General features: G+C 38.4%; 2 protein-coding genes across 2 annotated transcripts in view; both read left to right on the plus strand.

Moving 5' to 3' along the window:
- Window positions 1-11734, plus strand: part of CTSD (cathepsin D) — a 35365-nt gene extending 23631 nt beyond the window's left edge. The window contains exons 6-9 of the mRNA XM_070765011.1: window positions 586-708; window positions 4312-4456; window positions 8970-9068; window positions 9853-11734. Coding sequence (XP_070621112.1) covers window positions 586-708; window positions 4312-4456; window positions 8970-9068; window positions 9853-10023 — 538 coding nt within the window. The 3' untranslated portion in view covers window positions 10024-11734. The remainder of the gene's footprint in view (window positions 1-585; window positions 709-4311; window positions 4457-8969; window positions 9069-9852) is intronic.
- A 2112-nt stretch (window positions 11735-13846) lies between these two features.
- The window catches only part of IFITM10 (interferon induced transmembrane protein 10), a 28333-nt gene continuing 15848 nt past the window's right edge, over window positions 13847-26331 (plus strand). The window contains exons 1-2 of the mRNA XM_070735693.1: window positions 13847-14146; window positions 15368-15800. Of these exons, the coding sequence (XP_070591794.1) occupies window positions 15588-15800 (213 nt within the window). The 5' untranslated portion in view covers window positions 13847-14146; window positions 15368-15587. The remainder of the gene's footprint in view (window positions 14147-15367; window positions 15801-26331) is intronic.

Below are 26331 nucleotides of genomic sequence, written 5' to 3' on the forward strand. Positions count from 1 at the left end.
CTCAGCCTGGTAGATAAAGTCTTGTCTAATTTTATGTTCACCCTTGCTATATATCCAGTTTTAAGAGCATAATAAATGGAGAGCCACCAATTTTCAAAGCAATACCCTCACTGTCAATAGATATCAATCAAGATATTCTTAGGAGACTATGCCTATTTTATGCAGAGTTTTAAACAAAGTGATCTTTCTACAAAGATACAGATTTGGAACTTTTTGTAGGCTCTTGAACAATCAGAGCACATCCCCTATTATATAAATAATTAAACAGATATCTCTTGTCTTTGAAGCAAGTTCTATTGAATTCAGTTTGGACTTACTAATGAGAGTCATTAGGATTTCCAAGTTCTTGATAGCCTTGAAGCAACATTCAAGTTATATTTAATTATATTGCTTTGCTAGGATTATATGAAAGTATGTCAGATCCTACATGATCTGTAAACCTTTTGGTCTGTTTGTGTTCTTTTTTCTTTATGGTTTCTGTAAATTCTATATAGCGGCTCATAGGCTACCTCCTTGTTTGCACTGATTTTCTTTCTTTCTTTCTTTCTTTCTTTTTTTCTTTCTTTCTTCCCTTGTGTCTTCAAGGGATCCAAAAGGCCAAACTGGAGGGGAATTGCTTTTTGGAGGAACAGATTCCCAGTTTTATTCTGGAGACTTCAACTGGGTGAATGTATCTCGTAAAGCTTATTGGCAAGTCCATATGGATAAGTAAGTTCTCTTTGCTCTGGTTATCCTGTATATCTAGTTTTATTTATTTCTTTATTTAAAATATTTATAAAGCCACCCGTTTTATAACCAATTCTGAGCATCTCCCAGTTAAAACCCTTTCCATATCTTATAGGTTTAGATAAGTCCAAAATATATAGCCAAATGTTGCCTTATGGCATATAATATTTAGTAACATAGGTGGCAATGTCTAAAGAGTGTGATTCTTTTTAGACTGAATTTGTTACAGCAGGAGAATTGGGGTGGAAAAGAGAAAGAATGGTTTTAAATGTTTCACCATAGTGAAAGGTGTCTTCACTGTGACATAATAGTGTAACTACCACAGCCTTCAGTTTATTGCTGCCTATTGTGCTTGTTAAGTACAGGGAAGAATGTGTGTTAAATTTGTTTCAGTCATCCAGTTTCTTTCTTTTCTTTTTTTTACAATTTTAAAAAAGTTTTATTTACAAATATACAATAAATACATTTAATTACAATTAACAGTAGAAACATTTCAAATTACACGGGGAAAAAATAGGTAATTAGAGATTAAAACGATAATCATGTCAAATTATAGTCTGAATGGTATGCATTTGACAATAGACCAAGACAAATAGACCAAAAAAAATCGACAAACATACAGAAAGAAAGAAAGAAAGAAAGGAAGGAAAAAGGAAGAGAAGAATAGAAGGAAGGAAAGGGTGGGCGGGTGTACGGTAGATCTGTATTGAAATTGTGAACTAGATATATTTTCAGTAGCTCATTTCCTTATATCTAATATTTAAGATTATAGATAAATAAGAGAAAGTGTTGAATAAATCAAAATAAAGAGGTTTTAAGAAAGCCAGTCTAATTTTAGTATATATATTGATGTCTCATACATCTGTTAGAAAAAAAGAAAGATTTAATACCAGATTTGTATCTGTTTGAATATATACAGTTCTTAACCTTTGTTAGGCAAGTTGTTCTTAGTCCTACTCCCACCCCTATACTATTAAAAAAAAAGAAATGAGAAGAAATATTTTGATCTCTTAGTATATTGATTGATGGCTGCTTTGTCTGAATGCCAAGTTTCTAGGAATTCCCTAGTGGTTTTGGATTTGGTTGGGAGAGAGCAGTGATTTCTCAGGACTCAGCAACTAATTACTGAGATGAAACCTAACACTGGTGATCAAGACTCATGGCAGAGATTTTTAATGCATTGTTTATAAGCACTCCCATACAGAAACCAAAAGTATGGATCTGGTATATAGATAACACCATCATAATTAAAAAGGTGCATGAGACAATCAACAGCATCCTCAAAGAAATAAAATTCACAGGGGAAAAAGAAAATAACAACACACTCCCCTTCCTGGATATCCTCCTCAGAAGAGAAAACAATAACAAACTAGAAATTCAAGTCATCCAAAAACAGCCCACACTAACCAAGGGCTCCATTATCAAAATTAAGAGCTCTACGTGTAAGAACATTATTCAGATGGACACAAACACACTGCAACAACTTGGGACTTCAAAAAAAGGACCGCCTATATCAGTGATGGTGAACCATTTTTTCCTCGGGTGCCGAAAGAGCGTGCATGCAGACTATCATATCATGCGCAAGTACTACTCCCATAATTCAATGCCTGGGGAGGGTGAAAACAGCTTCCCCCAACCAATGAAGGCCCTCTGGAGGCTAGAAATGGCCTGTTTCCCAACTTCTGATGGGCCCAAAAGGCTCATGTTTTGCCCTTCCCAGGCTCCAAATGCTTCCCTGGAGCCAGGGGAAGGTAAAACGCCTTCACCCATCCGCCCAGAGGCTCCATGGATGTCAAAAACACCTTCTCAGAGCCTCTGTGTGAATCAAAAATCAGTTGGCTGGCACACACATGATGTTAGAGCTGAGGTAGGGCAGTGTCTCTTGTGCCAGCAGGTATGGCTCCAGTTCACCATCACTGGCCTATATAATACCTTCTAACAGAATGGTTACCTACACAATTTTTATTGAAAAGTGCCTTACCATTCCTATAGCACAGCTAGGATAAGCTGTGAAAAGAATAATGCCATACATGATAAACAGCTCACATAGTTCATCTCTGTAGCACTCAAACCAATTAAAGCCCTCCTAAACATTTTAAGCAAGCCAAAAGATCCAGTGGCCCAAGAACCAAAAAAACATATTTACAACATACAGTATACAACAATACTATAATAATACTATACTGTACTGTACTGTACTATACTATACTATACTATACTATACTATACTATACTATACTATACTATACTATACTATACTATACTACACACACACACACACACACACACACACCCTGTATCTGTCTTATATTTTTTTGAATCCTGAAATGACAGGCAGACAGAACATTAGCAGCATGTATTCATGAACAGCAACTAATAGTCAGAAGATACAATGAAAACTCATTTATTTTACAATATATAGAAAGACTCAAACTTAGTTTCAACTGGAAAATGTTTAGCATCTTAGACCAGTGATGATGGTATGCAGAGCCATATCTGCTGGTACACGAGCCGTTGATCTAGCTCAGCCCCAACGTGCATGTGTGTGCCGGCCAGCTGATTTTTGGCTCACATAGAGGATCTGGGAGGGCATTTTTGACTTCTAGAGAACCTCCGGGGGAGGTGGGGGAGGGCATTTTTATTCTCCCCTAGCTCCAGGGAAGCCTTTGGAGCCTGGAGTGGGTGAAACACGAGCCTACTGTGCCCACTACTGTGCGTTAAATTGTGGGTGTGGGCACTTACGCATGTGCAATAACATGCACACATGCTCTTTCGGTACCCGAGGAAAAAAAGGTTCGCGTTCACTGTCTTAGACAAGCCAAATACAAAAATACTAGGGAATTCCTAGAAAAAGACAAATTGGCCATCAATAGGTTTATTTTTTTTTTAAATTTATTTATTTATTTATTTATTTATTTATTTATTTATTTATTTATTTATTTATTTATTTATTTATTTATTTATTTATTTATTTATTTATTTATGCGCTCGTTCATTTGTTCATCCATTCAATTTTTATGCCACCCTTCTCCTTAGACTCAGGGCGTCTTAAAACATGTTAGCAATAGCATTTTTTAACAGAGCCAACATATTGCCCCCACAATCCGGATCCTCATAGAGTTAAACCATATCTACACACCATTCAAAAGAGAATAAAAAAGTTAACAAGAAAACAAAAATACCAAAACATATCCTGTCTAGCAGCCAAAACCTAGATAAGCAGGGATTAACACCAGACAGTCAAACAGAAACCAAAAACTTTATCAAGAAACTACCAGAAAGAAAACACCCACCAACACTGGCAGGACAAGTTGTATATGAACAAGGAACAGACTCCACACCTACTCACACTAATGTTGTCACACTATGGGTAATGAAACATCTGCAGGCAAACAATATCAAAGCACCAAAGGCTCCATGGTTTAACCGTGAGCTACATATATTATGTTGGAACATGTGTAAAAGCTTGTCCCCTGCATGCAGCTCTAGTAATTGTATTCAATGTAACTCTGCAAGGATTTGATTTTATGTTCCTAGTCTCTTAAGGAAAAACAAAACAAAACTGAAATTTACCTTTCCTTCCAGGGTTGAGGTTGACAATGGTCTAACTTTGTGCACGAATGGCTGTGACGCTATTGTGGACACAGGAACATCACTTATTACAGGGCCAGCTAAGGAAATTAAAGAGTTGCAGAAAGCCATTGGAGCTAAGCCAATCATTAAAGGACAGGTAAATTCAGACAGGAATTAGTGTATTGTGGTACTTCAGATGTTGAACTTACTAACTTGTGCGTTTGTTTGCTTGTTTATTTGACTAATTTTACTTCAGTCTGAATTTGATGTTAAGCATTCATCTTCAATTAATCAAATGTTGTTATTTATACATTGGTTTAAATTTAGGTTAGGTTCAGATACCTCTACTGGTGTTGACTTGCCGTCAAAAGATAGCTTTCTTTCTCGTTCAAAGTTCTGTTATCTTGAATAATTTATTTGACAGTTTTGTAATTTGCCTCCCATGCCAAAATATGGAGTCCTACCCATAATAAATTCTCTTCTATGCTTCTAATGTTTTAGAAAGGAAAGTAGAATTAGTGCAATTCTTCTGGTCGGAATATAATACCTGCTCAATATTTCTATTCCGCATAACATTTGAAGACAGAGAAATATAATTCCTTATTTTTTGGATAAATAGACTTCTTTGCTGAGATGTAGAAATAATAAATACTGAATAAAAATCTTTGGATTTAGTGAAATCATCAACATTCAGTCCCTCAGAATGACAAAAAAACCCAGATTTCATTTAGGAATTAAAAAAAAACAAAAATAAAATAAAATTACTAGTATCATAGACTATACTACCATAGGCACAAATTGTAAGACACATTTGAATATTCAGAATAATTGTGATCTACCCTCCATGAAATGATTCAGAGATTTAAAAATGTAGGAAAAAATCATTCAAAGTAAACTCACATTACAGGAATGAATGAAATGAATGATAGTAGTCCCTTGGAAACACATTCTTTTGAACCAGAATTTGATTTCTTTTTTAAAGATGTCTTCAATTTGACTGGATGAGCTGCTGGGGTGAGATTCAGACGGTTCAGACCGGGTGAACCAGATGGTAATTTTAATCTGGTTTGTTGAACCATTGTTCCAAGGACTGACTGACCTCACCCATCCTGCCCCTCCCAGGAGTCTCCATGCAGCCCATTTCAATGCCCCGTAAATGGCAGGGCCTGCACGGAGGTGCTGGGAGATCGAAAAACAAGCCTACTGGAAGTCCAAAAACAGGCCTATTTCCAGCCTCCAGAGGTCCTCCAGAGCCTGTGGGAGGTTGTTTTCTCTCTCCTGGAGGCTTAAGGGAACTCATTGGAGCCTGTGGAGGGTGAAAAATAGGCCTACCAGAAGTCTGGAAACGGGCCCATTTCTCGCCTCCGGTAGGGCATCTTTGCCTTCCTGAAGACTCGATGAAAGCCAGCAACCAGGCAACAAACCGGTCGCTAAGTTTTTTTTCAATCTCACCCCTAGTTGGTCTCCTTAATGGCTAAGTTATCTACTCTGAGTCTGATATGTTGTCCCTCAAGATGTCTTCTAGCTGGGAAGGCAAGATATCTTGTCATACCTTAATAGTATATAGGAGTACTCTAACCCAGCGACCCCCAACTTTTCAGGCACCAGGGACCGATTTCATGGAGAGTGATTTTGATTGATTGGATTGGATTGGATTTGTATGCTGCCCCTCTCCGTAGACTCGGGGTGGCTAACAACAGTAGTAAACAGCATATGACAATCCAATATAAACAGTTAAAAACCCCTATTGTAAAACCAACATACATACAGTCATACCATGCATAAAATTATAAAGGCCTAGGGGGAAAGAGTATCTCAATTCCCCCATGCCTGGCGGCAGAGGTGGGTTTTAAGAAGCTTACGAAAGGCAAGGAGGGTGGGAGCAATTCTAATCTCTGGGGAGAGTTGGTTCCAGAGGGTCGGGGCCGCCACAGAGAAGGCTCTTCCCCTGGGTCCCGCCAAGCAACATTGTTTAGTTGACAGGACCCGGAGAAGACCCACTCTGTGGGACCTAACTGGTCGCTGGGATTCGTGCAGCAGAAGGCAGTCCCTGAGATAATCTGGTCCGGTGCCGTGAAGAGCTTTATAGGTCATAACCAATAAAGCCAGGTAAACGGGTTTTTGTGCCCTCCTGGATCCTGCATGAGCACAGATAAGGTTTTGCTCACCTGTGCAGCCCAGATACAGGTGGGTCGCAGACTGGTGACAGTCCACAGCCTGGATATTGGGGACCCCTGCTCTAAGTCTTTCTCTGTATTGCTAGAAAAGCTATTCTGGGTTGGCCCTTACTTTCAGTTCATCCCATACGTCCTACTAAGTAGCAGTAAAGATGAGCCCCTTGGAATAAAGGCATGATTTCCCTTTTAGCTCTGGCACATGAGGGAAGGAGGATCTCCATTGCCTATGCAACAACCCTGAGGAAAAATAATTTAAAAAGAAACATATTCTCTAATGCCCCTTTCTCAGCATCTACCGTAATTCATGTAATTAGGGAAATTAGTTTTCCCTTCTTTGGGGATCAATCTTAAAGCAATAAATAAAATTATGTTTTTTAAATAGGGGGGGAATTAAAATTCATTTACAGGTAAAACCTTTAATGTCAAAGAAGATGAAGATGGAGAGCTGTCCAAAAGCCACATCTGAAAAAGACCCAACATAGAAAAATTATAAATAACAATAGAAAATTCTTGGCAGATAAAAGATGATAGATCTCCTAATACAGAAGATAACTCTGTGTTGAGTAAAGAGGTGCCAAGCTGCATAAAACACATAATTTACTTGAGCGACTACAGAGAACATAAATATCAGGGACAGTATATGTCAGAGACGCTAGAGTTAACCATGCAGTAAAATAAAGCATAAACTCCTAATTTAGTTTTCTAACTAATTTGGCTTGCTTGCTCCTTTGAAACAAATGGATGTTCTGAAGCAATGATTTATCTTTGCTTCTTCTGGATTTTCACAGATTCTTGAAGCATTACAACCTTTAATCAAAGGCTTCGGGGACAAAATTACCTTAGATCATTTCCTGTTCATATCCAGTTTTTCAGTGGATGTTAGAAAATAAATCTCTCTTCAGAAGGGGAGGAATTAAAGGGGGCTACTTTGGCTATATATTAAACTCTATGCCGTAATCAGAAAAATCCTGCTTGAGGCAGATTTATTGATACCACCTCTGGGAAGCAGCTGCTAATCTTATGAATGCCAGTTATGAGTGAGAATAGTTAATGGATGTGCGAAGACGGAAAAAATACAAGTGGAAATTCATGCTGTAGATGGGGCTGCCCTTGGCAGAAGACTTGGAAGCTTTAAGTACTCCAGAATGCAGTGGCATTGGAAAATGATTGGGTGTTTCAGTTCTTAAGCTGCACCATTGTTCTTAAGCTGCACTATTTACTAGTGAGCTTCCAGAAGCACTTCAAAATGCTGGTATTAACTATAAAACCCTTCATGGCTTAAGGCCTTGTTATCTGATGAAACCTATCTCCTGTAATGGGCCACCAATGAGTCTAGGAAGAGTTGGAGTGACTACAGCAGTGGTTCCAAACTTTTTTTGGCCATGCCCTACCTAAGCATCTCTAAAATCCTGAGGCCTTCCCCCCATGACATATAATTCTTATTATTCAAAAAGTGAACTATATGGGAAGTCTAAAAGGCCACTAATTAGGTTTAAACAAGGTTCCAATTGCCCCCATTAAAAATGAAATTGTCCCCCTGTGGGGCATGGGCCCCCACGTTGGGATCCAGGAGTCTACAGTCAAACAGGATCCAGGAAGTATGCTTTCTCTTTTGTGACTCCTGTACTCTAAAATGCTGCTCCCAACCTCGGGATCTATGTAGGTGCCACCGTGATGATGTTCTAGAAGTCTTTAAAAATATGTTTCTTCAGGCTCTGGATTAAGGTGTTTGGGAAGCCCTGCTGGTTTTGCTTTTTTGTTTGAGAGGCTGTATTTGTCCAGGTGCCTAGGACTCTTTTTATTGTTTTTTTCTATAATTGTTTATTTATTGTTACAATTCTGCCTAAGGTATACTAGACTCTAAAAACAGTACATTGAACAAGTATTTGTGAACCTCTAGCCTTGTGCGTGCGTGTGTCGTCCTCCCTGGTGAGTGCACGCACAACCCCCTGCTCCGGCGCATATGAGCACAGGCCTCACTGAAGCCTCCGGACTTCCGGTAGGCCCCTTGGGCTGTCTTTCGCCCTCCCCAGGCTTCAAAATAGCCTGCAGAGCCTGTGGAGGGCGAAAACCAGGCCCAAACAAACAAACTTCCCGTAGGCCCAATGGGTCTATTTTTCACCATCCAGGAGGCTCCAGAGGCTTTCCTGAAACCTGGGAGGGCAAAAATGCCCCCCCTCTAGAAAGCCAAAAATCAGCTGGCTAGTGCACACATGCATATAGGGCAATGCCTCGTGTGCCCTCACATATGGCTTCACATGCCACTTGTGGCACCCATGCCATAGGTTCACCATCACGGCTCAAGCCATTTATTTCTTAGGCAGCCTTTCTCAAACTAGTGGTTCCCAAATTAATTTAATTATTGTATTGGAGAAGGCCATCTTAATTACTGGCTTCTATCACCTTTCAAGAAAGGAGACGATTTTTCTCCAGTCTTAATACCCCAGTATTTGTCTAGCAGGTGCTTACTCTTCTCTGTTGTTTTGCTTGCAGTACATGCTCCAATGTGATAAGCTTTCTACACTTCCCACTGTGACTTTAATGCTGGGAGGGCGGCCTTATGTTCTTTCTGCAGATCAGTATGCCTTAAAAGTAAGTTCCGTGACATTCTGATATTTTTTTTTCTTAATGTTTACTAGCTTATTTTAAGCATATTTTCTGCCCTGTGTACCTTGTGATAGCTGTTTTGGACATATAATGAATTGCTTCTGCACATTTAAGAAGGTAGTAGAAAGTACTAGAAAGTACACTGGACTAATCCTAAGTGTGGTTATACACTGAGATAAGACAGGAGTAATGTTGAACAAATATTACATATGAGTTTGAAAAAAGATCTAGAAGAATTTTAAGTGCATGTTATCTTGTGTTAGTTGACAAATCTGTATTAAGCAGTAAGAAAATGTTATGAATTGAAAAACTAAAATAGCATTTTCAGTCCTTGAAACATAGGAATAAAAATATGGTTTTTCCTTAAGAATTCTTGACACAGTTATTTTAAAAAATGATGTCCCAAAGCGGCTTTTTCCAAAAGGCAACAGGACTGTCTTTGTTTATTGGTTTTCCCCCCCTTTGAGAATGTTTAACTTTTCATATGAGAAGCTTCTTGAATAAGAAGCAAAATATTTTCAAAGGAATAAAACAAGGAAATCCAGTTGCCTTTTGGAAAAAGTACATTTGAAACAACCATGACTTGGATAATGAGAATCTCCATAGACATTAAGAACAATTGTTCACTGTTTATTTATATATATATTTGGAGATTGTAAAGCTTTCAATTCAAATTGTTTAAATTTTACCGTAGAATTAATTCTATACAAAAAATAAAGTTATAAAACAAATTACCTTATTCATTTTACTTTTTCCTCTTCTTCTACAGGTTACTGTTCAAGGAGAAACTCTTTGTTTGAGTGGATTTTCAGGCTTGGATATCCCACCACCCGGTGGACCACTTTGGATTCTTGGTGATGTTTTCATTGGGCCCTATTACACAGTATTTGATCGAGATAATGACTCTGTTGGTTTTGCAAAGTCTACTGGCAGGGTGTAAAAGCAATTAGTCATTGCTTCCGCAGTCTCAATACAAATGCACTCCCAAGCACATCATGCTTTGCTTTTATATTGTGACTGATTGCATTCAGAACAAAATCAAGAAAGTAGAAATGAGAAGAAATGTTTTTAAATTAAAAAAAAATTACTACTGATCTTCCAAAGTTTATTTGTCATCCTTCTGATAATATACCATATAAAGGCTCTAATAAAATTACAAATTTTGGGGAGTCCTAATATTGTATGTACTTTCAGATTTCTGGTTCTTTGAAGCATGATCCTTTCACATGTTTTCGAGCATAAGTTGCATAAGAAACTTTGTTCTCTGCTCACTGTCCCACAAATTATCTATGTTTTTGGATACAGTTTCCTAGCAACTCTCCCATCATATACATGTACATATGTAGGTATAATTGCAGTTGATCCTTAAAAAAATATATACACTGGTTACATCTCTGTCATATATGAATGGAAAGTAACAGAGTGGTTCTGAATTAACACATTTTATAAAACATGGTTATGGTAAGTAATGAATGCTTCCCAAATAGCAATTGTAATGGGAAAAGTAAATGGTAAAGTGAAAGTAAAGATAAATGTTAAATGGCCATTTAGTCTAAGTTTTCCCAACTCAGATAGTATGATCTTTTTGTGAATATTTTGCTCTTCAGTTTTCCAAACCTTTTGTAATTCCTAATGTCTTTTTGAAGATATGAGAACAGAGTTATCTGACTTTTCCCAAAAAGTATTTCACATAAAAGTTTATGAGACATTTTGGCTCATTTTTTTGAAGATGTTTTTAATCTTTTATCATTAATATGCAGTACAAGTTTTATTTAGAGAGGTTGACTCTACCATTGCATTCTGTTGTGAAGAAAAATATTGTAAGCAACTCAGAAAAATATGTTCAACTCTGAGCAATTTAATCTGGGGATTGAAATTCTATGAATACCTCTATATAGCCAAATTCTTTTTGCATGGATTTCTATATCAGGTGTTTCAGAAAGATTTCTATATTAGCTGTTGTTTTGGGCCTAAGAAGTCATATGATCAACTATTGTAGAGCGAATGAGACTTGATAGATTACAGAGCTGGGCCGTTGTTAATGCTAGACTAGTTCATTTGAAATGTTTCATAATACTTGAGCCCAATCACAAGGCTATGAGAATCCATGGACAATGGAATGAGATTAAGATTAAGACAGTTTCAGGTAAAGCCAGTAGCACCCTGATTTTGCATAAGCATCTTAAAAGAGTCTTAAAGATTTGTGCAAATGTGGGATTGAATGACACCGCCATAATAAAATATATTAGCACTGATTGACTGATTAGACTGGCAGTGTTACACGTTGCATCTTAATGTTGGATGCGTAAAAGTCTTCCATTGCCATTACCAATATTTATACGATTATGATATTGGAAGCCTAAGCCATTGTGTGAACTAGGAGAAAGCTGTTATATAGCAGATCCCACATTCTCGAGAAGAATAAACTACACCACATCTTATTGGAAATTGTTTTAGTAAATTTGGCATACAGCTCACACTGCTGGATTAGTAGTTTGTTGTCATTCCCCTGGTGTCTTAACTTGCTTGTTTTCTCTAATTTGTGAAATGCTATTGTGTTTTTGCCTGTTCAAAAGATACAATCTGTTTCATAACTGTTCTCTTTTCAACTAGTAATCAAATAAATTAAAAATAAACAGTTTCCATTGCCACATACTATCATGTCATTCTTTAAAAAGTAGTCTGAAGAAACTTTAAAGGGAATACATGATTTGGTGCAAACACTGACCTGATTCATATATCATATCAAATTAATATTGTATATACTTGTTTTATCATGACATATGAACCCTTTCCCAGGAAAAAAAAATGAAACAAAGATTTGTTTTATGAAACCTGTTTATTCTAAGCTTATCTTGTTGCATAAACTCAGAATTTTGATTTACTTTTTTCCCCTGATCTGACCATTTTTTTGGATAAAACCCAACAAACTGACTGAACAAGCTACAATTAATTTATTACAGAATATTGATGTTCTCAAACCATGGTTAGATTGTGCAGCTCAGTCCTAAGCATAAACTTAATCTTAAGTATTTTTAAATGAAAATCCTAATAAAAGGAAGGTTAAATAGGTAATTTGCATGTGGAAAAATGAAAAGAGCAAAATTCATTCTCAACCAACCAAGACATTTGCCCAATATTGGAAGTTTGATTTCAATAAACATTCATTAATGCCTTTGTGATTTAGTATCTTGTGTGATCCCAACCACTTTATGTGTCACCAAAATCTGCAAGACTCCTGGCAGTTCATATCAGGAACATAATATAAACCAAGCATGATTCAAGAAAATAAGTTATTTTGCTTTGACTGCAGTTTTTTTTTCTATCCACATCTATGAATTGCATTCCAGAAACACTATTTGGACTAATTCATTTTCTAGATTACAAACATATCAAATTAATGGCTTATCAAAATGCAATATTGTACTTTTATTACAAATAATATTTTGAAACTGACTTTACTCCTCTCCAATTGTTCAAAAGTCAAATACATTTTTATGACTATTACATGAAAAACTAATCAGATTCAAAGTTACCTTTATAAGCAAGAATGTTTTTGTTTCATCACCTGAATACATTTTACTGTTTTAGAAACTCTCTGTTATTCTTATACAGTATTATTATATATATTATTAGTGTATTGTGATGAGAAAATAAAATGCAATTTAAATATGTCTAGATTGTTATACTTGTGTATAGTGGTATTACTTACTATAACAGTGGTATTTTTTTCTACAAACTTTTGTAAAAATTACAATTTAGGAACTAAAATAAGACAATGCTCAGGCTTAAGATATTGTGGGAAGAGCTCTTTGGTTTTGTTGAAGATACCTTTTCATGTGCCAACTAGAGCAGGGCCCCCCAAATTCTGGGAGTTGAAGTCCACAAGTCTTAAAAGGTTGCCAAGTTTGAAGACCTCTGAACTAGAGACTCCCTGACCATATTAGTACACATCTAGTGAAATCATCTGCAGGGCCTACTACTTGTGTTCCTGTCGATCTGAGCACTTTTTGCTGCGTTTCATTATTTAACAACAGTGGAGTGCGGAGACAACCTGTTGAATCCCCATGTATTCCGCTATTAGAGAACTCATTAAGGTCACCCCAAGTTCTTCAGAACTTATTTTCATCCAACGCCTTCAATAAAACAATGGAGGAGAGCTGTTGAGATTCAAACCGTGGCTGCATTTGCCTGCGTGCGCGCTGACACAGCCTGGAGCCAATATCGATCCGATTCCTATCCAGGCCCCCCCTGACTGGAGCACGACGCGCGCTTCTTTCCCTTCGGCGCCCCGTTTGTTCTCACTTCGAGTCTCTTCCTCCGCCGCCCCCTCATCCCCAAACCCCTCACTGTAAAGAGGTCGCGAATGACGGTCAGGAGCCGCTAATCTTTTTTTTTTTTTTTTTTTGCCGTGTTGCTAAGCCACGCGCGGCGTAGGCGCTGAGGGCGAGCCTCAGGATGACCCCATCGCCCTTTTCGCCTGCTTTTTTCAAAGCGCTCTCAAATTCCACCCCCTCCCCCCAAAAAGTCCGGTCACTATGATGCATGGCAAGAGCGGGAGGGTTCCGTTTCCAGCAGGTAGGTTGTGAGGGGAGGGGAGGACTTGACAATTTCTTTTATATACACTGACAGCATATGCACCAAGACAAATTCCTTGTGTGTCCAATCACACTTGGCCAATAAAATTCTATTCTATTGTGGGATTCCCCCCGCCAAAAAAAAAGCTTGTCTGTCTCTCTCTGTGTGTGAGAGCGAGAGAGCACGCACATATTGCGCGCTTGGAGCCGAGAGCAGCGGGGGAAGGAAATACCCCGCGCACTCTTAGAAATAGCGGGCTTGGTGAGGCGGGGGAACAAAAAGAAAATGTCCTCGGGGTCTTCTGGAACGGGTGCGCGCAAGCCTTTGAGGCCGGAGCGAGGCCGTTTGACCTCTTTCCCCCGCCCGCTCCTCATTCTCCCCTCCCTCAGCGCCTCCGCGAACTCCAGTTACTAAAGAAGAGAGCGCGGCAGTGTCGAGCCGGAGATGCAGCACAACTGCCCGCCTCCCTCCCTCTCTCCCCACCCGTAAGTATCCTCTCGCCCCGCTCAACGGATGGACGGGCTCCGGCGCCGGGCGGGCTCCCTTTCGTAATTGCAAAAGCCGAGGGGGATAATATGGGAGAAGAGAAGGCGCGCGCGCTTCTTTCACTCTTACACATCCCCTCCTCCCGGGGCTTCCCCCCCCCCCTCTCCTCCTCCTCTTCCTTCCTCGCCGACGCCGTCCAAAGGCAGAAACTGCTGACAGGTGAAGAGGCGGGTGTGGGGAAGAAGGGGAAAAGTCAAGCAGAAACGTTATAGCCCGAGATGAAACCCTCAGGGGGAAAAAATGGGCAGAGACCGACGGAAGAGCCGAGGAAAAAACCTAGGGAGGGCCGGGCTTTTCTGTCGCAGCTTGTGCAATCGGTTCCAAGGCTTTCGTCTGCCCCATCCGGCCGCGGGGGTGGGGGGGCTGCTACCCGACGCGGGACAGGAGAGGCCCCGCGGAAAGAGAATGGGCGAAGAGTAGACGGGAAAGGGTCAGAGGGAGATATGCGGGGCGTTGGGAAGGCGGGAGGGGGGGATGAGGACTTGAGTCTCGTGGCAGGGAGAGAGGAGTCCTTTTTCCCACCCTGGATCCTCTCTCTCTCCCTTTGGAAGTCTTCCCTAGATGGGGGAGGGAGGATGCGAATCCAACCCCCACCCCTGGTTATGTTTTACACGAGGGACTGCCGAGGGTTGAGAATTGCTCTTGTTTGTGTGTCCGATCCGACTGCAAAGGACTTTAATTGGGGGGGGGGAGAGAGAGGTGGAAACCAAAACAGAGCAGAGGGGGAAAGAAAGGGCTGAGAGGAGTAGGAGAAGACGAAGGCATGTGACGCTGTGTCAAAGCTCCCTGCCTTTCTCCCAGGGAATTTAATGAACTCCCCACAGGCTGTTTTGTGTGGGAAGCAAGGGAGGGAGGGCGAGCCAAGCCTACTGCGGAGCTGGGACACCCAGCTGCAGGGAATCCAGGAACTGTTAACACTGCTGCATACATTAATGACTGCTCTTGTCTGCTAGAGAATACTCCCTTTGTGGTACATGTGTTTAAAGAGGCTCCTCTTTTCTCCTTGCCTGGAAATCCGTCTCTTTTTTCCCCCTCTTCTTTCTTTTGCCTTTTCCACTGCCTCTGATTTCCTGCATCCTGGTATTTTTTTTTGTTTTAATATCTCTCACATCTTTTCCCTTCCTGACCCTCCCCACTTTCTCCATCCCTACCTCTCTCAGGGGAACGTACTTTCCTTGGATATAGTTGTGTAAACTGGGGGCTGCCACCACGGAGAGGCCACAGGAACCCCCCTTGGGCCCTCCATGTCCCCTTGACGGGGCTTTCTGGACTCGAAGACCCCCTCATGTACCCCCGCAGGGGTGCTTCGCCTGCATCTCCAAGACGCCCCCCATACAGCAAGGGTCCCCTGTGCTGTCGCCTACTTCTGCCGTGTGCCTGATGGAGAGCAAGACCTGCAAAGGGGACAGCCTGAGACCACCGGTGCAATGCAAACACTCCGTGGAGAAGAAAACGATGACTAATCCCACTGCTGTAATTGAAATCTACCCAGACACCACTGAAGTGAATGATTATTATCTCTGGTCCATCTTCAACTTTGTATACCTCAATTTCTGCTGTTTGGGCTTCATTGCCTTGGCATATTCTCTGAAAGTGAGTATGAATCTCAGTCCTGCATGATTAAACTTGTTGGAGTTAAGTCTCTGTTCATTTAACAAGACTCAACTAATTGTTGCTAATTTACTCCAGTTTGGAAATGAGAACCTTGTTCCAAGAAGGAGGAAGTATATCACTTCTTAAGATGGACTATTCTCTAGTAGGAAAATTTTAGATCTGTGATACAAAAATACTATGAAGAGGAATGCTGTTGATTTTTGGAGGGGGGAGAGGGAAGAAGATAACCTGGAAGCATACTTATAAATGAAATAATAAACCATCTAGATAGCTACAAGAATAAATTAAACTGCTCGTTGCAATTTAATTACTTCTTTCTGTTTCATGACAAACCAGGAAGATCGATTAATTTTATAACTGGTGGGTTAAATGGTAAGAACAAGTTCAGTGGGTGGGATTTAAAAATATATCTTCTACCTTATGGGATACAATTTCTTCATGCTATTGTCAGCATCAGAGGGACCCCTTTGTTGTATTCTAATTCCTTTCATCAGTTTGCATTTTTTATTTATCCTTATACTAAACTTGTAGAGTAGATCTACATAACAAAAACAAAAATCCACATTGATAACAAAAGTACAGCTTTCAAGAGAATCCACATTAGTAGAGAGATTTTGCCTTAGGGCTAGGCATTCTCATTAACTCTCCTTGTTTATGAAGCATTGGAGAAGTTGCTTCATATAATTAGACAATGCCCCATCTAGCAATGGATCCATCTTAACTGGTAGCAACTGCCTGGGACATCTCTCAAGAATTCAGGAACCAAACATAGATCTTCTGCTTGTAAAATATTTCATGCTCTGCCGCTATTCCTCTTCTGCACTTCCAAACTTTCACTGCATATGTAGACAAAACAATTTTCATCTTAAAGGGCAGGAATATTGCAGGTCCTATACATTTTTTGTGGTCAGCAAATCTATTGTTTTTGATTTTGGTCACCCCATAAAATGTTTTGTATGTAATGTTCTAATGGGCAAAAGAACTTAAGATTAGGGTTGCCACCTTGTGTTTAAAAACATCTGGAAGACTATTAGATGGCAACTGGCAAATTCAGAAAACGCCAGCCCATTGCTATTGTCTAGTGATCATCCAGAGTTCTGCAGTACAGATCTGATAGTCCTATAGAGTCAATCATTGGATCCTAATCTTTAGGAAGAAATATTTTTGTTTCTAGAATTTGAGTGGCTATGGATGGAAAGGATCCTTTGGGCAGAAAGAGCAGTTGGAAATCTTGAGCAGAGATTTGTACTTATCAGCTTCTAAGCCTGCCTTTTGGGGGACCTCTAAACCTCTTATAAGACCATTGTTGTTCCCTCCATATACTGTACTACCTTCTTCCCTGGGAAAATAAGAATAGGCACTCATATCACCCAGGCAAAGAAGAAGCAGGCGACATTCCCCTGGGACTCATAAAGGACAAGGTCAGAAATAGAGACCTTCTGGCAGAACTCTTACCAAGAATAATGGAAGCTATTGGAGAGCGAGGAGGATGCATGGATAAGACATGCATTACGGATCAGAAAATATAGATCTGGAACAGTTTTGTTTAAAAAATGGGAAATCAACAGCATGCACTCATTTAGAGAGTTCATTTAAAGAGAACCTGCAGACTGCTACATAGTTATTGAAAACTCTGGCTTGTTTGGCCGTTACAAAATTAGAAATAGTTTCATTAAAGAGGGGATGATCTGACCACAGAGCTTCTCTATCTTGTATAATATTTTTTAATGTAGTATAACCCTCTAAACACAGCAAACCTGCTGTAATTATTTCTCATAACTGCAGGGGGAATATGAGACAGCTGGACTCCAGGAATTTCACTGCTGAGTGCAGCCAAAAAGCAAATTATTATCATCTGTCAATGATCACAGAATGGTAATTTTTACCCCTCCATATACTTCTCCCCCCCTTTTTTTTTTTGCTTTTTTTAATAAACTGGAATGAGGAGTTGATAATGGCCTTAGCAAAGTATATATAATATGTTTCAGAGGCAGCATGTATACAGTACTATTTTTGTGTAACCCAGGATTTATTTCATCCCAGAAACGGATCAATTAATTGCCTGTGTCCAGCAACTGTAAATTGTGCAAGAGGGCAGTGGGATCATTTCCAAGTTAGCACTCTGTCTCTTTAGCAGTACAAGCTGGTTACCCCAAACTTGACTTAGACTGATGGGTTCCTATGGTCTTCAATTCTTTTGGCCTGGGGTTGGAGTGGAGTGGGGAGGGGGAAGCTCAATGATTGGCCTACATTCCTCAGTTGCATTATATGTGATTAGTCTGCTTTACTGTAGTCTCTTGAAAAGAGATTTCAGGAGGTTGAGTGTGTGTTTAATGTGCTGAGCCAACAGCTGTAGTGTTCAGGCTTAGCATTCTTTTGCAGGTAACTCCCAAGATACATGGATTACAACTGGCATCTTTTGAAAACTGGCTTTGCATTCAGTTTAAGACTTTTATGGTCTTTGACAAATACAGGAAAGTCATTTTGATCACAAGGTCCCCTGCTCCCAGTGTAATATTGCAGCTCATGCTTTTGTATTATTACATGCCCTAACTCATGTTCCTTGTGTGACTGTGGCAGTCCTCTGTGGATAAATGGATCAATGCAATGCTCTTCTTATAGCAATATGGAACAGTTGCAAATAGTCTGTTGTATTGAATTTGCATCTGTGAGCATTGAGGAGACAGTTGAATTTCCATACAAATCCATCTTGTAGGCCATGCATGGACTTGGCTAGTAAGTTATCGCTCTTGGTCACATAACGCATTGTGGATCCAGGTCATGTTTTCTTATCAAACGATTTCAGGTTACATCCTTGTGTTTCATGCTGGACATTTCTTCAGTCCACACTCGTTTTTTGCCCATGCAAAAACTTGGTTATAGTGTTTTGGAGAACATATTAGGGTCTTAACTGAGCCAAATTCAGTCTTGGAGCAAAGAGATTTCATCTTAATGGCTGCATTTGAAACTGAAATGTAGCAAATAAAGTACTCTTGTATTATCTAAGGGCATGCAATAATTATCCTGGGTCAATTTTAAGTTCATAGAGGCTGTCCGTGGGTTAAGAATGAGTTCTGTTCCCTAAATCCTGAACTCAAATTTGTATTTAAATGGGAACTCATAAATGGGTTGTCTATTAATAAAAATGGCAGGTGGCATTCTCCATCCTTAAGCTGACAAAGTGCTGAAGCTGCATGTTTTTAAAATACAGTATAGCCGGTTTTTAGCGGTTCCTACAAGCCTTGCACAGCTTCAGCACTTCATCAGCTTGAGGAAGGAGAATGCTGTCCACCATTTTTTTTGTAATAGGCAGTCTGTCATATCTAGAGGTTGTGCTTAAGTCAAATGTTCTTAACCTACAGCTGCCTGTATATTATTCATTTTGACTTCCTTCTAAAGCCATGGATACACACAGTCCTAGGCACCTGAGGTTTAGGCCCTACAGTTCTTGCCTGACAGGTAGTAAATGTTATTCTTATGGCATGTCTTCATTCTTAATAAATTATTTTTTTATTCTCATGGTTCTAATATACATCTTATTGGTTGAAGGATAAATGGGCGCAATGAGGGACTATACAACCTTTGAAACAAATTCAAATGTAAAATATTCTGCATTTATAACATTTTCCATGCAAAACTTAAAATTTTAAAACAAAGCATGGCAGAATCTTTACTGAGCATATAAGAGTACATCATAACAGGGAACTGTGTTAAGGCTGTTGGATAAATTTCTCTTTCTCAGATTTATGTCTTTCTCAGATAAAAATCTCATCAGATTTATTTCTTTTTCCCCCAAGTACCATCCCAAGTTATACCAAGAATATGGGTAGCCCTGACTGAGCTTGAAATTTTAAATAGGCATGGGACTGGTTTGTAGATGGATGGGTGATTATTACAAACACCCTAAAAAGTATAGATCAGATTGGAAAGTTGCAAAAGAAATCAAATGTCTGTACGGTTATTAGGAATACAATATGGACATATTCATGTGATCAACAGCTCATCCCCAGGACATTGCAGTAGACAGAAGGGAAGCTAATTGATATTTCCTCTTTGTGACCTTTGCTAAGGCTATGCAACATAGTGTAATGGTAGCAGTTTCTAATATCTTTGCCAGGGTAAGAAATCTGTTTGCCTGGTAAAAGTGAAAATTTAAAGTCTGATAAACGTCTCTGCCCAAAGGGCTTGTAAGAACATTGAGTGAAAATAGTTTCATTCACGTTACACTACTGTTAGCAAAGAGACCATGAAAATAGGAAGCGCTATTGCGTTTGTGTTCAGTGTCTTTATAAAAGTTGGCTTTATGTTGAGTAGGCTAGGTTATTCAGTTATTGAATTTTAAAATAACCTGGACTGATGGAAAAGCAAGATTACATTTTGCTATAATCTAAAGCTTATCAGCAAAGACACCTGAACAATTATTGTACGCCAAAGGAGGGTTAGATTTTAAAAACAACCTAAGCAGTGGAAGATAATTTAATACTTACTGGTAGATTTTTGGGGATTTGCAGTCATTCAATACTATTTGACTTCCTGTTATTTAACAATAATAATAATCTCTCTTGTCCCAAAATATATGATGAGTATAAGAAGAGGAGGGCAACAAGAAATATATTTGATGTGCAGAATTTTGAGTTCCATTCAATTATGACATCAAAACAATTTTGCAGGTGCTGAATAACTGAGTTCTGATTATATTACTATTGTATCAGGCTTTCGGTCATAATGTTCTGGAAAATGTCAAAATAGATTCCATAAGCCTTAAATGTGTTCATCCATGTCTCAAATATGGTCAAAATATTCTATAGTTTGGTCCATTTTTTGTGTATTCAGTGTCATTTTTTTCAAGACATACAGTATATGTCCTATAATCCTGTCCTTCACAGTATCTCTTAATTCTTCATTAACTTTTAATGGAAAAGCAAATGAATGCTAACAATTTAGTAGCAGCATGATTGTTACTGAAAACAGGACCAATATCCTTTTTATATTTGGTTAAGTTTTCCCAAGTGCAGCAACTGCTGCATGAAGAAAGGTGAAATGAAGTGGTGAAGGTGAGATTAATTCTGCCGTTCCCTAATCCCTTGCCAATTTATAGATAAAAATGCTGCCACTTATTTTCACCCAGAAGTTGCTATTTCAGGGAGGGAGGGAGGGAATCCTGCCCTCATTGAAAAGAAGGATAGAAGAATTGGATTTCAGGTTGGATTTTTTTTCTTTTTTTGTAAGAAGAATAGAAGATGCTGTGTCCTGCCCTCAGTTGCTTTAAAAAAATAGCAGCAGCATCTTGATCAATACTGCGTGGCTCAGAATTGGCACTGTTGATTTTCTACAAGGTAGAGCGCAAACAAGTAGAAGTTAATGTCGCTATTCAGAATGTACTGGTGCTGTTCACCAGAGAATGCTGTTGATAGAATAGAGAAGAACAGAACAGAATAGAATTATTTATTGGCCAAGTGTAATTGGAAACACAAGATTTTGTCTTGGTGCATATGCTCTCAGTGTACATAAAAGTGTTGTTACAACTCAGTTTTGCTAGTTACATATCTACCATTACAGGACCCATCAAAGAACCTTAATAGAGGATCTCATCAAACTGGAATTGATTCTGCCATGAATGGTGTTCTACCAGAATTATAACAACTAGGAGACATGGAATATTTGACACTGTAAAATAAAATAAAAAAAACAGAGTTTTTTCAATAAATAAATCCCATTGTGAGGAGGAGTTTGCTAAACATGTAGCAAACAGAAGAACAAATGTTTATGTTTGGGAAGACTGAATGTTAATCTGTTATGATGAAGGGGAGGAAGTATCTGAGAATCGTCCTATATGTTCTGCAAACTTTTTTTTTCTAAGCCTCTAAGTAGATCTTAATAACGTCTAGTTCTTTTATAGTGGAGAAAAGGGATTTTGTAGAAACTGAGATATTCTGAAACTCCTCAGAGATAGTAATGAAGTTCTAGGACTGAAGAATTCTGCTACAAATTAAATCCAATTTGAACACTACCATTTCTCATCTGTTTCGAGACATAATTTCTTGTGTTCAAAACATGCACAAACAGGGCCAGACGTGACATTTTGATACAATAGCCAAAGACATATTTTAGCATCCCTAAGGTTTGGTTTATCTTCTTTTTTGTTTTGTTTTTTTAAAAGGAATTTCAAAGAGGTGCCAACTTGTATCTTCTATTTTTTATTATTTGAATATTATATTTAAATTTTTTAGCCCTGAACAAATTTTTATCTTTTTCAACTTTTTATAGTATGAATCACAGTAAATAATTTTAATTACATCAGTGCCCAAATGTTGTCATATGTCACTTCCAACTTTACAGGTGGACGTGTTTGAAAAGCATAAAAAGAAAAAGTCCTAAAGGAATGAGGAAAGAATATATAATTTTATACTCATATTGTATATTTTGGAAGACTTCAATTTTGACATCCTTTAAAATTTGATGTCTTAGACAACTGCCTGGGTGTTTAAACATAGTACTAAGTCTGGGCATAAATACTTTTTGGAAGCAGGAGGCTTTGGGAGCTTGGGTAGTTAATGCCACGAAAGCATGGCATTAACACTGCTTAAACCAGGGGTCTCCAAACTTGGCAACTTTAAGACTTGTAGACTTTAACTCCCAGAGGATGGAGACCTCTGGTTTAAACCATTTAAAAATGAAGCTGAAAGAAAACTTTACATATGCATAATGAGAAAGGAATTGAAAATGGACTGACTATAAATGGTAAATTTGGATATATGTAGAAGCCCCAAAGAAGTTATCCAAAACTCAAACTTCAAATGGAACTTTGAAAAAGAAAAGAAAAGAGAGTGCAGCGATATTTTTTTTCATTCTAACAAAAACAATTATGAACATAAAGAAAACTTTGAACAAAAAGTTCTTTTGAAGGAAAAACAAGTCCAAAGATCCGCGAGGCAGAGGCGCAAAGTATTATTTTTAACTCCAATTTTCATAAAGTTAGAAAGATGGAAGAAAGTACCTTGCCATTTTTAAAAATATAATTCAGATGTAAAACCTATTGGGAAAATAAAATTAGAAATTCTCCTGAGCAAAATAGTGAACAAAACTTTTGCCATCCTAACAGCTCTGAAAAACATTGACTCAAGTTGACAAAGATAAATGGGTCACTAAGTCAAGTCTGCCAAACCAGAGAAATATAACTATTTGCATTTAAACACAATATAAGAAATGTTAGCAAGAACATGTGCTAGGCTAGACAACGTTTGCGTCTTTATAACTGTCACTGTGATGGATTGTTAAGATCAATTATTATGACATTCTACATGGCATAAAGTTGGAAGATTTTTTATCAGTAATTTCTGCAGAAAGCCTTTAGGGCTCTTCTATCTTTAGGCTCTGATTTTATAGGAGAGTAAAAGCTGGAGAGAAAGGGGAAAATGCAAACATATCTTCAAAAATACAGAAAGAAATTGCATGACCAAGGTTAAAGGCATAAAAATCTTCAAGACAGAGAAAGAAGCATAGGAAATAGAATCACATATCAAGTACCCTAGAGGAGGTGATAGTATCCATTTTGGGGGGAAATACTCTCCCCCCTCCCCCAATATGCTTGATAGTGCCATCTCTCAGCATCACCTTCATTTACATATATTGGTTAAATGGTATAGAGCCGGGGTGGGCAAAGTTGGCTCTTCTATGACTTGTGGACTACAACTCCCAGAATTCCTGAGCCAATCATGCTAGCTCAGGAATTCCGGGAATTGAAGTCCACGTGTCATAGAAGAGCCAACTTTGCCTACCCCTGGTATAGAAGAATAATTTAGCCAATGCATTCTGATAGCAGGGCAGAGGCAATGGTGATTTCCATTTAAGTTCTTTGGAAGATATGGAATACTTTTATCAATCAAAAGCTATATTTTGAATTTCATTCAACAGGAAAACAGTAAAGAAAGCAAAGGAGAAATGAAACATGTTCCTTTTGGATCTTCTGTATGTTGTTTTTAGTAGTGGGTTCTAAATGAATAGAATAGAATTCTTTATTGGCCAGTTATGACACAAGAAATTTGTCTTTGGTACATATGCTCTCAGTGTACTTAAAAGAAAAGATACATTTATCAAGAATCATGAGGTACAGCACTTAATGATTGTCACAGGGGTCAAATAAGCAATGAGGAAACAATATTAATAAAACTATTAAGGATACAAGCAACAAGTTTCAGTCATACAGTCATAAGTGAGACGAAGTGGGTGATAGAAATGATGAGAAAAAGCTAGTAGTAATAGTAGTGCAGACTTAATAAATAGTTTGACAGTGTTGAGAGACTTATTTGTTTAGCAGAGTGATGGCGTTTGGGAAAAAACCTTGTGTCTACGTAGTTGTCTTGGTGTGCAGTGCTCTGTACCTCCGTGTTGAGGGTAGGAGTTGAAACAGTTTATGTCCAGGATGCGAGGGGTCAGTAAATATTTTCACAGACCTCTTTTTGACTCGTGCAATAGGCAGGTCCTCAATGGAAGGCAGGTTGGCAGCAATTGTTTTTTCTGCAGTTGTTTACATGCTTTTGCTACCGGTTCACATGTATAGAAGCATCCTGGGCGGGTGGGTGGAGCCTTCCGCCACAATGCCACCGGTCCGAAATGGGAGCAACCCACCACTAGTTTTCTAGTGGATACTTCCAAGGTATGGTAATTATCCAGGAAAACTCCACAGTAAAAATACCATAGCTGCCCATAATACCTATTGAGAGAGAGAAAGGATAGATTGATTGCAACATATTTATTTCTACCTAATAAAGTTTCAGTTTTCTCAGCAGGTGGAACTGGCATGGCTAAAGCATGTTTGTATATTCATGGCTAAAGCATGTTTGTATATTCATGGCTAAAGCATGTTTGTACATTCTGCAAATGCAATTCTAGGTCCAGGGATATCTCGATTAACTTTTGTTAACAGGATGACATTTTTGTCATGTCCTTCAAAACCTGGCAGATGTCTATTTAGTCAGGAAGAAATTGATTTAAAAGGATGTGCTTCACCAACAATGTAATGTTGTAAGTTGCCCAGAGTCTGCAAGCCTGGTTAGGTAGCAAATAAACCTATTAAATAAACAAAATAAAATAAATTTTAAAATGCAAATTATTATCTTAATTGAAAAGTCTAATTTATATATCAGCAGCAATTATCAAGTTAGAGTGAATGATTCTTTAACAAAGTAGTTATAGTTTACAATTATAGATAAGTTGTTCATTTCACTGATTTTAGTTTGGACCATGACATTTCAATGACCATATTTTTTTATTTGTATTCACTAAACATTCAGAGTGAATCCAACCAATAAGAGACCAAGTGATTCATAGTAGCCAAAGGGAAGGGTAAGGTAAAGTTTATCTCCTAAAATTAAATGGAATTGCAACATGTCAGCAACTTCAGCTGTACTGCAATTGAGCCTGAGATAAATTAGCTCAATTGTCCACTAGTGCTGCCGTCAACTGAAACTTGAGTTTGTGGGGGCCGCTTTCAGACTGACACAGAATCCTAGTATAAAAATAAGTAACCTCTGTATGCTCTGTGGATCCAATCTTGTACTGTGCTCAAAGTGGTACCATTCTTCATCTGAAATTGCTGCTAATCCTATATTTCAAATCTAAGGTTGTCTGTTCATGGCTTCCTTAAAGATAATTCTTCTTCCAGATCAGTTGTTTATATGTTTAGATTGTATAGTTCAATATTTAGAGAATCAGTTCTTATCTTTGAACAAAAGGTCAGGCCAAATGATCTTTTGGTCATTTTATCATATTTAGGGCCATACGAAAGCTTACATTATTATAATTGCACCCTAACTAAGTATATATAGCCACCCTCTTTAGCAGTATACATTTTGAATGTGCTCGACTCCATACAAAAGCTTACATTATTATAATTGCACCCCAACTAAGTGTATATAGCCACCCTCTTTAGCAGTATACATTCTGAATGTGCTGGACTCCAACTTCTAGAATTCCAAGCTGCAAATTCTTGATATCCAACCCCTATTGAAGAACTCATTCCTACAAATATAGGAAATATTGGTTGTTTGGTTGGTTGGTTGGTTGGTTGGACTTTTATGCAGCCCCTCTCCGAGGATTGTATATAAGATTCCAATTCCAAATTATGCCAATGAAGGATTCCTTTTCAGGACAGCTAGCAGCTTCAAAGAATAATTTTCTTCAGGACTGTATCTTAAACATTCATCTTCCCTGCTGATTTTTATTGACTCCTGTAATAGTTTTTGTGTTTTGTATTAAACGTAAAGATGAATTCAAGCTTCATCATATAAATTATTTTCATCTGAATGTATGAACTGTGTCCATTTAAAGGCAATATATCTGAGAGACAATTTTCTTTTTTTTCTTTTGAGGGTTTTTTTTGGGGGGTGGGTGATATGTAATTTCATCACACAATCCCTTAGTAATAAATTTGCATATATGAACCAGTTATTACATTCTTTTACATGTAGGAGCCAAGCATATAAACCACCTAGATTTTTAGATTTCTTGG

This window comes from Erythrolamprus reginae, chromosome 1 (genome assembly GCF_031021105.1).
Source record: "Erythrolamprus reginae isolate rEryReg1 chromosome 1, rEryReg1.hap1, whole genome shotgun sequence".
In the NCBI taxonomy this organism is placed as follows: domain Eukaryota; kingdom Metazoa; phylum Chordata; class Lepidosauria; order Squamata; family Dipsadidae; genus Erythrolamprus; species Erythrolamprus reginae.